This window comes from Chelonus insularis, unplaced genomic scaffold, assembly GCF_013357705.1.
Source record: "Chelonus insularis isolate UGA/USDA-ARS -01 unplaced genomic scaffold, ASM1335770v1 contig_130_pilon, whole genome shotgun sequence".
Classification (NCBI taxonomy): Eukaryota; Metazoa; Arthropoda; class Insecta; order Hymenoptera; family Braconidae; genus Chelonus; species Chelonus insularis.
This window is the reverse complement of record NW_023276371.1, coordinates 1103003-1121459: the sequence shown is the minus strand read 5'-3', so window position 1 is coordinate 1121459 and position 18457 is coordinate 1103003. Positions and strand designations below refer to the sequence as shown.

General features: G+C 31.5%; 2 protein-coding genes across 3 annotated transcripts; one reads left to right on the top strand and one right to left on the bottom strand.

Annotated features, from left to right (window-relative positions):
* Positions 1-108: 108 nt before the first annotated feature.
* Positions 109-2966, top strand: elgi (E3 ubiquitin-protein ligase NRDP1 elgi). Of its 2 annotated transcripts, none has more exons than XM_035090652.1 (4): positions 109-395; positions 507-830; positions 1205-1792; positions 1955-2966. In XM_035090652.1, exons 2-4 carry the CDS (start codon positions 741-743, stop codon positions 2222-2224), a joined length of 948 nt encoding a protein of 315 aa, XP_034946543.1. In that variant the 5' UTR covers positions 109-395; positions 507-740; the 3' UTR covers positions 2225-2966. The 2 variants fall into 2 exon arrangements, with proteins under 2 accessions (XP_034946543.1, XP_034946536.1); XM_035090645.1 differs by having other exon boundaries at positions 1187-1792; positions 1955-2965.
* A 157-nt stretch (positions 2967-3123) lies between these two features.
* Positions 3124-18171, bottom strand: LanA (laminin subunit alpha). The gene is made up of 14 exons (XM_035091600.1): positions 17841-18171; positions 16733-16879; positions 15361-15768; positions 15009-15222; positions 14681-14890; positions 14239-14511; positions 14008-14145; positions 13652-13924; positions 10054-13583; positions 8271-9966; positions 4891-8156; positions 4645-4804; positions 4328-4555; positions 3124-3511 (listed from the first exon to the last, which is right to left on the bottom strand). Exons 1-14 carry the CDS (start codon positions 18051-18053, stop codon positions 3240-3242), a joined length of 11028 nt encoding a protein of 3675 aa, XP_034947491.1. The 5' UTR covers positions 18054-18171; the 3' UTR covers positions 3124-3239.
* Between the last annotated feature and the right edge of the window lie 286 nt (positions 18172-18457).

Below are 18457 nucleotides of genomic sequence, written 5' to 3'. Positions count from 1 at the left end.
ATTTAGCACAATTTAGCGCCATCTATTTTGTTGCGAAAGAATTGACTCCGAAAAAGGAATCGATATTCAGCACTTTCTCCCGTGGAAAACAACACTTGCAAAACTCGTTTTCAATGACTGATCATTTTGGTAGCAATCTGCAAAGTATTTTAGATCTACAATTTGTGCTGAAAGGTGCATAAAAACTTACTTTTATCAGTGAACTTTTCGGAAAAGTTTTTTCTTTTCATGATGACGCAAAAGATTTGAAATTGTAAATACGTCGTTGTTCAGTGTCTTTAGTGTTTCTTATTTTTTTACTTTAATTGTCGTAACTAATTACGTTAAAGAAAATTTAAAAATTAGAACCATTTGGTCGACTTTTGGATACGTCTTTTAAGAAGTTGTTAGACCAGGTGGGAGTCATAAAGTTAAAGCAAAAAAAGTGACATGAAACAGCTAAGATTATTAGCCCTTTTTTAATTTTTTCTGTGTATAATAATCTTAAATTTTTAATTATTTTACAGATTGATTAAAGATGCATTTAAAAAGACTATTTAAAATAGTTAATAATTAGTTACTATATTTTAACCATTCTTCGCGTGCCAAAATAACCTTAAATTATACATGATAATTAAACAAACATAAAAAAATCTTTAAAATTTGTTATGAAGATAACAATTTCACTCATAACCTCAAAACTCTAAAGAAAAATTTACGACTTATTTACAAAATCTAAAACTATAAATTGTTTTACAAATATGGGGTTTGACATTAATAGATTTCAAGGAGAAGTTGACGAAGAACTTATTTGTCCAATTTGCTCAGGAGTTTTAGAGGATCCAGTTCAGGTATTAGAATTGTTTAATATCGATTATTATTTTCTCTTTAAATATCCACGATTTATTTTAATTTGAGAACGCCAATGCTTAAAACAAGTAATTTTTAATTTTTATTTAGTAAAAACTCTCTATAATATAATGTTTAATGAGTAATTACATAATAAAAAGTTATTTATCATTTTTTAAGTTTTTTAATTTGATATGTTTCCCAATTATTGCTAAATATTGGCGATAGATTTTTTTTTGCACGTTACAGAATTTAAATAGTAAAGCTTATAGATGACTGATAATTTTAATGAAATAAGCATTGGTGTTTTTAATCAAGTTAAAATTTTTAAAGCTATGCAGTATCTAAAGACCGGTAGGTGAGTGATGTGTTACAGGCTGCAGCATGTGAACATGCTTTTTGTCGAAGTTGTATTAACGAATGGATCAGTAGACAACCAACATGTCCTTTGGATAGAACACCAATTACACCAGCACAGTTAAGACCAGTTCCAAGAATACTGCGAAATCTTCTAGCTCGACTTTGTATTAATTGTGACAACACAGTGTACGGATGCCAAGCTGTTGTAAAGCTTGATAACCTTTTAACACATTTAGAAGAATGTGAATATAATCCTAAAAGACCAGTACCTTGTGAACAAGGTTGTAGTCTTATTATTCCTAAAGATGAGTTAAAAAATCACAATTGTGTGAGAGAATTAAGAAGTCTCATTCAATCACAACATCAAAAATTGAGTGATATGAAGAGAGAATTGAGCGAACAACAATTTCAAATAAATGAACAAAGAAGAGAGATTAATTTGTTAAAAGATTTCATGCGGGCTATGAGAGTATCTAATCCAGCAATGCGTGCAATAGCTGATCAAATGGAACGTGATGAAGTTGTTAGATGGTCTGCGACTCTTCCTCGTGCACGAGTAACCAGATGGGGTGGTATGATTTCTACTCCAGATGAACTTCTTCAGGTATTTTTATCAAATATTACTAATTAATCGATGAATTTTGAGTATCATCTTGAAAATGAAGCTCTAAAATACATTTATTTTTTTAATATTAATTAAATAAATAAATAAAAATATGAAATTCAATGACCAAAAATAATAATAATTGTTCAATTTTAATTACAGACAATGATTAAAAGAACACTATCAGAATATAACTGTCCTCCACATGTAATCGATGAGTTAATGGAAAATTGTCACGAGAGAAAATGGCCACCTGGATTGAGTTCATTAGAAACTAGACAGAATTCTCGACGTCAGTATGAAAACTATGTGTGCAAACGTGTTCCTGGTAAACAAGCTGTCCTAGTTCTTTACTGTGACAACACACATATGCCTGTAGACATGATGGTTGAACCCGGTCTTGTAATGATTTTCGCTCATGGCGTAGAATAGTTAATTCATACTTATCAAAAAGGCTCATAAGAGAAATATAAAACGCTTCTTAATAAATAATTAAAGTGACAAGTCATTATATTACAGTAAAATGATTTATTGTATTAATTATCAATTAATTTATCAGACAACTTAATTAGTTAAGTTAAAGTGCGAATTTTGGCCTTCATGAATATTGTTTATTTTTGCCTTGATTATAAAATATTCATATTTACACGAATAGTTGATTAAATATTAAGATATGTTTGTAAAAGTTTATTAAAGACTGGCGCGCAAATTATAACATATTCTTAATTTTTAAATCTTCTTATTCATAATACTGTTTAATATGAAAAATTATTTTTCCATATGATAAAACTCGATAATAAAATCGTATAAATTTATTTTTCAAAATATGTAATAATAACGATGATTAAAAGAAAATATTTAAAAAAAAAAAAAACAGTAATTGAAAAATGTAAAAATATCAAATAGCACTAGTGGCGGTAGATAAATAGTTGTGTGATGTATTGTTAACAAAAAAGACTGTGATATCATTGTTCACTATTATAAAAAATAATGTGAATACTCGAAGCATGAATTTTTTTTTTGTCTCGCTTCAATTCATGTTTCCTATCAGCTATTTTATTATTATATAGAATGTAAGAAAACTGATGTATGCGCACCATGTCTGATTGTAATTTATAAGAGTATAATTTAAGTTCTATTATATATATATACATATATATATATATATATATATATTTATATTTCTAATTGTCCAACCATTTCCAATATTAATTATTTCATTAATTATTCTTTTGTATTTATCATTTTTTGATCAATGTTCAATCAATAAGGAAATAAAGTAAAAAAGACTCAAATTATTAATATTTATTTATTAATTATTATAATGAGGTTCTTAGCATTTACTTAGTTTTATATCAAAATGACTTTATAAAATATTTATTTCAATGTGAAAAAACTTAATAAACTAAAGTTAACTTATATTACTTTTTGGTAAATCATGTCCTAATTAAATAACAGGACATACACCAGTTGTTACATGACCGTAAGATCGGTCTGGATCGAAACTTATTTCATTAGAATTAATAACGATGTTTTTTATACATCCAACATACTGCGCGTGTGATGTGCTGCCGCGTAATCGTTTTCCAAGAAGAGGATGTCCACCGACAAAAATGGGATGCTTTGATAACACACCTACTGAATTCTTACTTCCTCCTACTCCTGGAGGTGCTGATGCATGATCAACCGAAAGTAATACAGCATTTTTTTGTTTGACAGCTGAAAAAAATGTTGAATAAATATGATTATTAATTAGTTTTAAACAATAAAATATTTTTATTAATTCAAATGAATTACTAGAAGTGGAACACAATATTTAAATAACTTTTTTAGATATAATTATATAAATTTTATCATTAAATTTAATGCAATCGACGTATTATAACGGATATTTAAACAAATGTAAATTTATATACAAATAAGTATATTCTTCTTCTTACAAAACAGCAGTCATCACCAATTTAAATGCATTTAAAAAAAAAATGAAATGCATAGACTATCTTCCAATATTTTCGAATACTTTACATTAAGTAGATATTTGCGATTGATTTGAGGAACAAGTATGATGCTATCTCAAAAAACAAACCGAATTGTGGATGGTCAAAGCCGACCTTCTTGTTTATCAAAAACCTTGACCTTCAGTTTTAATATGTTGCTTTAAAACATAGTCTTTATGAAATATTCACGATTAAGATTGGTCTTCCTTGCATCTGTAGCGTATTTGTAAATGACCTGCTATTAAAGAATCGTGCTGAAGATATCTTCAGAAACCAATCTCCATAGATCAAGATCAAGTTCAATACTTTTTTAGAAATACTCTGTCTGACCTTAAATCTTATAGATAAAATAGCATGAGAACTAGGCAATAGTTGCAAATGATTTACTGAAATCTGAGAATAACTTTAAAAAAAAAGTGTATGATTTAAATTTACCTCATTTTTTCATGAATACATGACCTTATTTTGTAATAGCTATTTAGGATAGCATATTTAATCTGTTCAAGGAATTATTTCATTAAAATTTAAAAGATTTTACCTCTGATATTGTGCCAATTTCCATCACACAATGAGTTAGGCATCTTTGGTACAAAAGACGTTTCAATAGGACCTTTGGCAGTCTTAACTAAAAATTTAATAGTCCCATTGATCATTTCAAGAAGTAAAAAGTCTCGTCTTCCATGAACTGATAATAAATGTCCAGATGTTGAACGAGGCTTGATATCCATTTGGATATCCACTTTGCGTCCTACAGTGAATTTATCCACTAAAAAACATACAAATACCATAATAAATAAAAACTCGAGTCTTTTTTTTATAATTATTTTAAGTGTTAATTTAAAATCATCAACTTACTGGCTTTAAATAGATTACTTCCATTTCCAGGATAAAAGAAAATCCCGACTTCGACTTTATTTGAACATGGAATCACACCTATTTTTTCTTCTGGTTCACCAACAGATTGTCCATTGGTCATAAAGTTTGCCAGACAACCATTAAAAGTTTTGTTTATATTCTGGAAATAAAAATAAAGATAATAATTTAATAAATACATGATTTTAAAACAACAATAGACAATTTTTTTGATCATTATTAACTTACAATAGCTTCAAAAACATTAGCAGACAATTCTGGAAGAATTCCTCCAACATAGAAAGGTGGGTTAACATTAATAACCTCCGACTCTCCTGGAGAGTATCCTTGAACAATAGGATGTTCATCGACAATGAGTTCTCCAAAGTTTCCAACTCTTTTGAAAACAACAGTATGCCATTGATTGTCATTAATCTTGATTTCACTCTTTAATAAGCCCGGTCCAGTTCCACAGTTAAAGGTGTAATGAATCCTACCACCTTGGATGTAAACCGCGATCAAATTATTAGATTCTGAATCTGAACTGAAGAAAACTATTCCTTCATCATCAAGTGTTTTCAGATCAATTTGGAAATCAAAATCATTTCTATATCTTCCATTGAGCGATCTGTATTCAAGTCTACTGTGTCTAGCAGTTCCAAATCTCCATCCTGATTCTGATTCAGGATCTCTGGCAGGAATGTAGGGAAGCTTACATTGATCTACTGTATAAGGAGCTGAAGTAGTGGTAGAAGTAGTGGTTGTCGTTGTTGGTGTAGGTATTTCTACTTTTGGTGTTTCAACAGGTTGTTCAGTAATAACTGGATTTATTGGAACGCGTCCTTCTAATTCATTAGGTCCAGGTTCTACGGTATCTACTTCAACATCAACAATATTACTATTGGATGAAGGTCTCACATTGTCAGGAATATTTGGAATTGGTGGTGGTGGCCATATTCCAACGTCTGGTTCAGTAACAGGAACGGGTAAACTTTCTCCACCTAAACATTTTCCTAATAAAGCATTTGGACGTTCTTTAGCATTCGCAAAGTTTATAATTTCTCCATTTAACGTAGCATCTCCAATACATCCTATAAATGGTTCAGTAGTCTTAGAACCACCTTGAGAAATTCCTAAAGCATTAGGAATGCCTCCAATATAAAGATTACCCTTTTGAATATTCAAAGCTGGTGGTGGATCCTCTGATATATAATTTTCTACATCATCAATGTCAATTCTCAGAGCATTTTGATCATGAGTGGCAGTTATTACATGCCATTCATTATCATTAAATTTATTTCCTACACTGCTGCTTCTAACAACATCTCCTTGACTCTTGAATACTAGCATTCCGTCTTCAATTGATAGAACACTATTAGATGTTTGATCAGAATCTGTTGCATAAAAGATCAATCCATTATTTGCAGTAGTTTTGAATTTTAGATTAATTTGAAGTGATGGATCAGATGAGACATTTAACCAACGAACATATCCTGGAGATTTTTCTTCAAAGGATACAAGACTTGCAAATCTTACAGGACATCCTGGCATTACTCCAAATGCTTGAAGATTTCGGGTAAGATCAACAGAAGTATCAAGAATGACAACTTCATCAATACAACCTTCAAAGCCGGTTTTTGCAACAGATGCGTACGGGTGTCTTAAATTCGGTGGGTATCCACCAAAATAGATATGGTCTAATGATATTAGAGTTTTTCCACGTTCATCACCATCACTTTTAGCCACTACTTTTCCATCAATTTCTAATACTCCAATATTCTCAAACCTTCTTGCTTCTAAGCTATGCCACTGGCCGTCGTTATATTTCTGAGGAGATTTTAGAGAAATTGGACCCTCTCCTAATTCAAACTGGAATGAAATATGACCATTTTGGATATCTAGAGCCAAGAAATATGGACCGTTTCCCATTAAATACATTAAACCATCTTCTGCAAATGTCTTAAAGATCATTTTCAAACTAAATTTGGAAGGGTCGTGACGAATTTGTGAATTTTTCATACTTAAAATTGCATAGCCATTCTTATCAAACCTATAACCAGTGCTAGGAGTAAAATCAACGAGTTTATCTCGTTCTATTGCACCTTCATAATTATTCTCTCCTTTAACAAAGTTCCAAAATGATACTGGAATCTCTCCAATCATCAATTCTTCCATTTGACCCTCAAATGATGAGGCTGTTACTACATCTTGAATTTGGAATGATGAAGGGTATCCACCAACAAATAATTTCGAATGTTCTTGATCTAAATTAAATATTGAATAAGTTCCTGGAATTACTTGTTCTTTGATAAATTGTTCAACTCTTCCTTCTCCTGAATCTTCTTTAACAATCAATTTTATATTTTTCCCAGTTCTATCAACGACAATCTGTCTCCAAACATTATCAGATACAAATTTGTTATTTATAATTTTCATTGGACCTGATCCAAAGTCAATCATAAGCACTGGATATCCACTTTCAATTGTCAATGCCAAGAAATCATGAGTTTTATGACGGGATATTTTTTCTTTTTCTTCATTTCCAAGATAAAGTAAGAGTCCATTTGTTTTGTCAGTTCTAAAGTATACAGATAATTTTGTTGAAGTTGCTAATAAAGGTAAACCTTCTGGATTTTTCAATTGAAGTGTTGTATTTCTATAGAATGTTAAACCAATCTTAAATCTATCAGCTAATTCTCTTGCATTTGCTACTTTATTTTTCAACTCTTCAATCTTATTCTTCAAATCATCACTACTAGAGTCTATGTTATTTTGAGTTTCTCCAACTTTATCTAATAGCTCAGTCATATTGGGAAGAATTTTACTCACGGAGTCAAGTTGTTTTTTTGCTTGAGAAATATCTCGAATTGAATCTGAAGTATCTTTGCTTAAATTCTTAGCTTCTTTCAAGTCGTTTGGAATTCTATTAACAACTCCGTTCATGTTATCCATTACTTTGATGACAATAGCTTCCACTTTGTTTGCTTCTTCTGTGATATCATCAGTTGGTGATCCAGAAGTACTTCGAAGATGATCTAATGTATTATTAATACGCTCTAGAGCATCAGTATTTTTTTTATTTAAATGTGCAATGTAATCATTTGTCGCAGTAGCTTCATCTAAATCATCTTCAAGTTTTTTATCAGTTAAATTGAATGCAGAATTTGCTGCTGTTAAGAGATCGAATGATTTTTTTCGAGTTTCTTCAGCTTTTTTATCAATTCCATATGATAAAGCAGTAGCATTACTTGCTGCTTGAACTGCTTCGTATGTGGCATCAGTAGCTTCTTTAATTGCTCGTTCAATATCTCTGTATGCTGATACTGCTCTCACTGCACTTGTATTACGAGTGTCTGTTAAAACACTATCTATTTCTAATGAAAGAATGTAGAGACCTTGTGCGTGTTTATCAGCTTCGGTAACAACAGTAAAGACTTCAAGTAACTCGTCGTCGTTTTGATTTAGTGTATCATTCAATCGAGTTATAGATTGCTCATGTTGTGCCTTGATATCATCTAAAGAAAAAAAACGATACATTATTAATAGTATTAAATAATGTCAATATATTTTAGTTTGACGCCATTCTCATTTAAATGTAATATAAGTTAATAAAATTATTCAATACTAACCTAAAGTTTTAAATCTAATTTCAGCTTCATTTAAATAAATCGTAGCATTTTTATTCAAATTTTTTCCAGCCACAATATCATCCTGACTCTCAGTCGTTGCATTTTTAACCAAATCGAAATTTCTTAATTCGGTTGATTTTTTATTTATATTAATTACATTCTCTGCATCACGAGTTAATTTGTGAGCTCGGTCAGTAATTTCAAATAAATCATCAACTTTTAATTTGAAATTTTCAATTTTTTCACTTACTTTATCAGCAGCGGAACTAAGGTTACTAACTGGGAAATTGTACTCTGTCATTTCCGACCATAAAACATTGGCCTGGTCTGCATGATCGAGTGCTTTATCTCTAAAATTAGTAAATGAAACATTTTGAATTTTTTTCAAGATTTCATTAGCTTCCTTTAAAGCACTATCAATTTTTGCTGCTGATCCAAGGCCAATATTTGCTGCTAAAGATTGTATTTCTGATATAATTGCATTAACCAAATGTATTTCTTTAACAACATCCGTTTCTAATTCATTCATTGCATTCAAAGTGTTTTCTGCTCCATCTTTCCATCTTATACTGTCTTCAGCAGTATACTCTATATTCCTCTTCTGATTTGCAACGTCTAGAGAAAGTTGTGAAATGTCTTGCTGTAAAGGCAATAGATCGACTCGACTGGAATCTAAATCTTTAACTTCTGGATAAAGTTGATTAATAGTATCATTGACAAATTTCAACCTCTGATTAGTGTAATAACTTTCAGCAACTGAATTAAAGTCTTCCGCTACTGGAGATAACAAAGATTCTAATTCATCAGTTACATCTAAAAGATCATGAATACAAGAGTCACATTCATAACATCCATCTTCTTTTTTTAGAACCCAACGATATGGACAATGATCACATTTTTCTCCAATTACTCCCGGAAGACAAGAACATTGTCCAGTTGTTGTATTACAAGAAGCACCAATCGAATATCCAGTATTACAGTTACATGATATACAACCTTCTGGTCCATAATTCCAATATCCAGCGATACATCTATCACACTTTCTGCCGGTGACTCCTGGTTTGCATTTACATTGACCGGTTTGTTCGTCACATTGTGCATACTCTGATGCTAAATCACAATCACATGCCTGGCATCCGTTACAAGAATCAAAACCATAGTGATTTTCAGCACATCTATCACATTTTTCACCAACGACGTTTGGTTTACATTCGCAAAGTCCATTGTAACTGTCACATCTATCCATACCACAAGGTTCACACATACAAGTTTGACAATCTTTACGCTCAACAGCATCTCCAAAGTATCCTGGTGCACATAAGTTACAAGCTTCTCCATAGGTATTGTTTAAACAATGTAAACATTCACCAGTTAATGAATCACAAGAACCAATATCATTTGTGTCAATGTTTCCTGAACATTCACAAGGTTTACAAAATTCACCTTCAACTTCTGGATCTCCATAATATCCTGCAGCACAAGATTTACAACGAGCACCATAATAACCTGGAAGACATTGACAACTAATTTTTGTTCCATCACTACTGACTTCACAACCAGTAGCAAAGTTATTAGAAGGAATTGGTAGAGGACAAGCACAAATTAAACAGTCTGTTGGTGTTCCAACTGTTGCATTTCCGTAATAACCTTGTTCACAAAGTTCACAATGATCTCCAGTCGTTCCATCTTTGCAATTCTGTAAAATAATAAAATAAAATATTTTATAAATTAACGGACATAAATTATGCATCTAAAACGATTGATTATAATTGACAAAACTTACATGACAAATGCCTGTTTTAACATCACAAGTATCTGCATGCCCATTGCACTGACATCTTACACAAGATCCACCATAAGGTCCAGATTCAACTCTATAGTATCCAGGAGCACATTCTTCACAAGAAAGACCTTGATAATTTGGTGGACATTGACACTGCTCTACACTACTTGCCAAAACACTACCAGGAGAATATTCTTTAGTTGCAATATCCAATGTAACATCAGAAAGTGAGACAGAAATAGTTGGATCCCAATAAATAGCTCTAATATAAATTCCTCGTAAATTTTCCAAAGTAACTAACAACTGTTCGCGAGAAACTTCTTGGTTTGTAGGAGTAACAAAATTAGTTTCTATCAATGCCATAGAAGTTCTAAAAACAGTAGATTGAGGTGGTTGTTCTTCTCCATAATATAAAAGTACAGAATCACCTCCAATTAGAATTACATCAGGACCCGGTATTGCTTTACCAAATAGTCCATCGGTATAATAAATTGTGTAATTTAATGTTCCTCCGTATGATGTAAGCTTTTTACCTAAATAATTTCCAGGCGCTGAGAAATAGACAATATTATTCCGTGTTTCATTGTCATTAGGATTAATAACAATCGAGGAATCATTGAATTCTTGAGGAATCATTGAAAGAACTGTTACATTTCCAGTTTTATCATTTATTAAAACGATATCCCAATCAATCATATTGTATGTGAAATCTCGATAAAGATTGGCAGAATCACAGCGAGTTGTTTTTCCAAAACAGAAACACTTACTACAACCTACTTGATTACTTTCTTGAAGATTAAATGTTCCTTCTTTACATACATCACAAGCAGATCCTTGAACATTTGTTTTACAAAAACAATCAGCAGTATATTGATCACAAATCTCTTCAGTGGTTCCTTTAATGTCACAATCACATTTTTGACAATATGGAAATTGTGAATATCCATTTTGACATCTGCTACATTGACGTCCAACAACATTTTCCCTACATTTACATGTTCCATTAAGTAAATCACATTGCAGGTCTCCATTTGCTACACCAGCAGGATTACAATTACACTCTTCACACCCAATAACTGGATGGAAACCATAAGTTCCTTCTTCACAGCGATCACATCGTTCTCCAGTTACACGTGCTGGACATTGACATTCACCAGTCTCAGTACAGATTGCAGTACGTGGACAATTACATCGCCTACAATTGGGGTATCCATAAAAGCCAGTTTTACAAGTGTCACATCGACGCCCTATAACGTTAGGTTTGCAGGGACATTGACCACCAAATTGAGCACATTGAAAACTCGTTGATCCAATAACGTTACACTGACAAGGTAACGCTCCATTATTATAATTAGTTGTCAATGAAAAAATAGAATCCCTACAGAAGCCTTCTTCAGTAGTATTAATGTAAAAGTGATTATTACCGCATCTTTTAATAAACTCTTTTGTCTGATCAAATTGAATTTTTTTAAGAATTTTATCATCATACTGACCAGCTGGAATAATCAAAATATAGTCTAACCAAATACCATTGCCTGGATTTTTGAAGCTCAATACAACATTTTCAATTAATTGGAATTTGGAGTTGCCATCGAATTGTTTTATAATACTTCTACATCCACTATTACTTGGGCAATGTGGTACTGCGACTTTAGATTCGTAAAATTTACCATTCTGAACTAATACTTCTATTTCGAATTCAGGATAATCAGGTTGGTAATATTGAACAACAAAGATGTAATCTCCAGGTTGTGGAACTTTAGTCTTGATATCAATCATCGGTTTATTACCACTTAAATAAATTAATTTAGTTGAATTATCAAATATAATTAAAGGACGAGTACCATCCTCTAAATCTTCATTGTTAGCTTCGAACTCTACTTTCTTTGCTTCAACTCCAGCTGGGAATATTCCTTGAACACATTTACCATTCTTTCTAACACAAACTGACTTAGGTTTGATATAATCCAATGACCATTGATCATGAGGAATAGCTACTATTGAATCGATAGCTACATTGGAATTAGGTTCACCAGTTAAGACAAGTGTTGCATAATTTGTTGAAAAATTGGAAACAGTAACTTTTCCGTATCTATCAGTAATAACTTGTCTACAAGCGCTGGTGTATCTACATGGATAAAGAGTAGCTTTGCCTTTGTCACCATTTGTTTCAATAACAAGTGTAGAACTTGAAGAAGCATCCTTTGAAGTGATGTAGGAAATTAATAAAACATATAAACCTGGTTTTGATACACGATATTCAAAGTGAATTTCTTTTTGTTTATTATTAATTAATGGTAAATCATCTTTTCCGAGCTCTCTAAGTATTTCACGTTCTGAGAAATATTCTGTTAATGGATATCTTGCTCCACCTTCATTAAGGAAACCTCCAGCTCCACGAACTGAATCAAAGTGTTGTAAATTAGGATAATCATAGTGTCTACAGAGCCCGTGATAACCAATTTCACAAGGAATATCTACGTCTTGGGTTAAAATTGTGGCTTCGTAATATTCAGCTGGTAAGAGAACGAAATAATCAAGGAATAAATTTTTTTCAGTGGCAATACTGATAGACCAATAGCCAGGATTCATGACCATTGGAGCAGGAAGATTACCATGAATTCCAGCTACTGTGACAAAAGCCGGTTCATTTGTGGGTTTTAACTGAACTTTGAAAGTTTGTTCAACTTCTTGAGGATGTTCTGGAGTGATTTTTATTGTACCCGTAACTGGTTCTGCATTTTTATTAACAAATCTTAAAACCATACGATAGAAAGATGATTTCATAATATAAACTCGTTGAATTATTTCATTCTGGAAAGAGGAAAATAATGCATAACCTTTCGAACTATAACCAGGGAAAGTATCTTCAGCAAATCCATAACGAACTTGACTTCCACTTGGAGTTTTTCCATCTTCAACTTCATACTGGAATTGATGGAGAGTTGGAAAATAATGAGCTTGAAGAGGCTCTCGACAGGTTTGCCCAATAACTCGAGGTTGACATGAACACTGTCCTGTATCTTTATCACAAACTGGTCCAGTTGATCCTCCGATATCACAAGAACAGCGCGAACAACCGAATAAATTAGATTCTTGGAGATTATAAGTACCATCAATACACTCAGAACAATCTCGATTTGTTACTCCATTCTTACAAATACATTGACCGGATTTAGAATCACATTCTCCTATGTTGCCGATAACTCCAGATAGATTACAGTCACAATCTTGACAACCATCAGGATTTGATGGTAATAAGTTCCAGTAGAGCGGTTTACATTGATTACATATTCGTCCTTGGACACGATCTTTACATTGACATAATTCTCCAGCAGGAAGAGAACCACATCCTCGGAAGGATTCTACTACTCCAGAAGGATCGCAATTGCAACCTTCGCAACGTGGAAAATTATAAAATCCTTCTTTACATTGATTACATTGAAGACCGTCAAAATTTTCATGACACTGACATTTGCCTTCAGCATCACAGGAAACTCCTATTGATCCATGACTATCACATTCACAACCTGTAAATAAAGTTTTGTTTAAAAAATAATTATAGTTAAGATGATCTCTTAGTTATTCTCATACTCACTTATACATTCAGGATATTTATAGTATCCAGGACTGCATTGATCACAGGTTCTTCCTGCAAAGTTTCCCAGACATGAACATTTTCCGCTTGAATCACAACTACTTGATGGAGAGCCAACTGTACTGCAATTACAAGGCCTACAATTAGGATAGCCGTAATAACCATTGATACATTGATCGCATCGTTCGCCACCGTAGCCTTCTTTACACAAACATGAACCATCCTTTTTGTCACATATTTCTGGTCGAGTTCCTCTTGCATCGCAATTACAGTCTATAAATAATTCAATGAAATGAATGAATTAATTGAAAAACTTTGAAATAAATTAAATAATTAAAAATTGTATTTATACTTACATTGACATACTGGATAACTGTAATATCCATTTTCACAATTACTGCACGTCCTACCACCATAATTATTTTTACAAGTACAATTACCAGTAAATGGATCACAAACATCACGAAGTGAGCCTTGAAGGTTACATTCACAAGCTGTAAGAATTATATAAATAAAAAAAATAAATATGTTAATTCATTTGTGATTTAACAAAAATAGTTGAATTAATTTCAGTCAAAAATACGTACGTAAACATTCAGGAAAATTATAAAATCCTTCTGCACAAAGATTACAATAACCTCCAGCATAATTTGGTTTGCAAGGACAAATACCATTCAGAGCTTCACAGTGATAGCCATCAGTTCCATTAAGATTACATTCACAAGGCCGACAATCAGGATATCCGAAGAATCCATACGCACAAGAGTCACAGTCTGGTTCCGTATATTCTGGACGACATTCACATTTTCCAGTTGATTCCGCACAGTTTCCAGTTGAATTGAAGAAATTACAATTACATGCTAAAATTTACAATTATTTATATTAACATTAGATAACTATTCAATAATCAAAGAGAAAATTTTAAAAATTAACCCCAAAGAAAAAAAAATGAATCAATTAAAATTAATTAAGAGAAAATAACAATGACCATCAATGAAACAATTGAATAAAATAACTGTAAAAAATTACGTTGACAAACGTCGGTGGCATTAAGTGGTTTTCCCGCTGGTCGGTAATATTTTGACTTGCAGTGGTTACAATTAATTCCTTGAGTATTATGTGCGCAATTTTTACAAACACCACCACCCTCATAATTTCCATGAATATCTAATGACTGATGTTTTTCATCAACTATAGGATCATATATACACTCCGTTGTGTGTCCAAAACAGTTGCATGCTGCAAAACAAAAAACATTTATTGAAATACATAATAACTTTCAGTTCTTTAACATGTTTGGTGTCGGTTATAGATAAAATATTCTAGATATGTGTTTATTAGATAAAAAATTACATACGCTCGCAAGTGAATTTCTTGAAAGCTGTAGATATTTGCCATTTTTTTTGTTGAAATCCAGGAAGACAAGAGGCACATTGAGGACCGTAAGTATTATGTTGACAAATACACTCAAGTTTATTCGGTTGTTTTGGATCGCGAATATCACATGTGTCTGCATGTCCATTACACATACATCGTCCACCGATACTAATGTCTTTGATTGAGTAAAAATACTAGACAAACAAATGTTATCAATTTATTTACATACTTTCAAAGCCATCTTGAAATTAACATAACCCATTATCCGAAAAGATTGGAATAAAATTAATTCGTGTTGTATTTATCAGTTATGTCGAATAAAAAGTACATACCCTTCTCGTAACTGTTGTATCCTGTCGAGCTACAGACATTAAATGTCCTAAGAAATTCTTTGTTCTTAGAAACCGAAATCTCACATTGGTAGCACGAGTCCATTCTTGGAGTACAGTTGAGTTGAAATAATGCAAAGCAGATGGTCGATTATTTAAAATTGATATCGGAATTTCACCACCTTCTAGTGGCACAATCTTTGAATATTCTGTCGTACAAATGACACTGTCATCTCGAGTAATTTGCGTACGACTATCAACACCAAAAAATGTCAAACAATCACTTGCAGAATCAGAAAAATATTGCCACGGTTGCCATGTCTTTCCATAATCTTTTGATTTTTCTAAAACCCAAAGTCCTGGGCGTGGTGAATTGCCCATTTTGATGAAAACATAGGCTACATGAAATTCCTGAAAAATAACAGAATATTGAATGTACATAAATTTAAATTGTATTTTTTGTTTTTATTATTGAAAATAACATTCAACATCATTCTAGAAACAATCTAAATGTCAGATTTTAAAGAAAATGCTTGCCATAGCCCTGCATTAATATAACATTTAAAATAAAATATATTTATCTAGAAATAGTTTTTAAATTTTTCCATCATTTCCCAGTAGATAAAATTTTATCAATACCAAAAACATGTGAAAAATAGTCAGAGGGTCGAGAGTAAATTTTCTAAGACGCATCAAAGGGTCTTGGTTGTGGATGGTCTGCAGATGTGTGTTATTTGAAACTTTAAATTACATTATATTTATTTTCATCTCTCTCACTCTTTTACTTCTTTTTCTCTACAAAACACATGTGCGGGTATGTTATGAACGGTCCTCTCGACCTACTGCAGAGATCTATCCAGACCTTCTTAGAACATTAAATCGTTGTATGAGTTTATGATTTTGTGAGGTACCAACAACATCATATCAAATAAACATATGCATTCATTTTATTCTACATAGTGAATACCAATATGTTATCTTTATTATTATTAATTTATCTTCATTTTATCAAATATATCTAGAGTATTTGATTTAAAAAGCTCATCTGGACAGAATATTCAAAATTTCACAACAATAGTTCCATTTAAAACATCAATGACTTATGAATTCAATATACATGTCTAAAAATTAAATTATCAAAACGATAATTCATTTCCCTCGTCCCAGGAAGTCGCCTACGATGTGATAAACGCATCATTCAGTTTTATTTCATTTTACTATCAAGCTTTCTTTGAAAGTTGATGATGATAATTCTCCAACTCTTCTTACATCAAATGCTATAAATTTACTTTATTATTGCTCTCATTTCTATTACTCTAGATGATTAAATAATTCTATTTGGAATTATTTTTTTTTTGAACTGATTATTTATTACCTGGCCTAAGTTAATTGTCAGGTTAACTTCATTGTATTTCATTCCACGAGAAAGTGGAGGTGATTGCCACCAAGTCTCTGCACCATCAACTGCATGCTCTGGAGGGTGGAATTTTTCTGGGACTGATGGATCACAGACATCACAAACCTAAATGAAAAAAAGAAGTATTTTACTAAAGAAGAGATGGACATGAGAATTAAATATTATAACTAAAAAGCTAGAAGTTGGATATTGATTGTAGTAAATTTTAGGTGTAGGTGTTGGAATGAAACATTAAATTCATAAAGTAATGAAGACAGGATATATTTATATGAATAGTTCATTTTAGTCAAGGGAATTTCATGGTGGACTTGAAGAACACGATTAAAAATGGTTTAATATATTCATAATGATAACAAGATGTTCGTAGGCACAAAAAGTTATCGTGGGGTCACTTTTATCGTTTTTATCACTATTTTATTCACTAAAATGGAAGTTGTGCGGGAGCACATTTTTTAACTGGAAATTTGTTCTATATTTATTTATAAAGATTACATAACAATTGATAACAAAGCATAAATAATAAAAAAATCACCACTAGAATAATTTTTTAAATTACTTGATCTATCTCTAGAACGATTTTGAAGACAGGTTTTCATTCATTTCTTTTTTTTTTTTACAAACTCGCCAAGGATTAAAGTCCTTTGATCAACCGACAAGTGGTTCCCATATAAGTTCTGAAATGGTTGTGATTTTTTATAAAACTTTTTTAGCAATAAACTTGCTTTGGAGCATTATAATTTATTGAGAGATAAAAAATTTTTGTGAATCACGAGCGAAAGATATTTCTATATTTTTTTACAGAATTCAATTTTTTTAATGAATAATTTGAAATTGGTATAAAAATAATAGAATAGATAGAAATCTATGATTTACAGGGATTCTCAATCAATTTGGAACTTTGAAAATATTTATCAAAATAATTATTCAAGTAATTTAATTATTGGTTCCAATTATAGAAAAGAAGAAAGATCTGTTAATTGATAGATAATATTTTTAAATAAATATATAAAATAGAAATAAATAATAATATTGAGAATCTTGGTTTGAATAGTAAAAAAATACTTACTTGGCCCTGAATAAGATTAATATCTTCATCTTGATCAGAACTAGCACCAACAAGTTTACAATAAAGTTCAGGTCCAGGAGTATCAACTCCACACGTTGCAGAAGCAATTATTTCTTTACCTTCGGCTAAATTGAAGTAAGGAGGGGTAAGAATTTCAGCACTAGTCTTTTTTGTCAAGGCTAATAATAAGCCTAATAACACCAACCACCTCATGATTCTTAATGATTTAGCTAAATTTCACTACTTATCCCTTCGTCTAAAGTTAATTAACATGAACACAATTAACAAACTGCTCTTCCTTACGGAAGACTCTCGTCGAATGACGCCGGCACGGCTTCTACGTCGAGACTGAGTTTTAAGCACTGCCTCAGGCTGTTAGAAATACGATGTAATGGTAATATAAGAAATGCGAAGAGAATCGGGGTGAATGAAAGACTCCGATACTACATGAAGTTTTTTCTTCAATGATTTGTAGCATTATCGACAGTGAAGTTAATGTTTTTATAAAATTAAACTGTTGTAATTATTTTAGATTTTTTCTAGTTACTTGAAAATTTAAAAAGCTCTTATGATTATAAACATTCCATGAAAAATTACAATTATTTAAGACTTTTAAT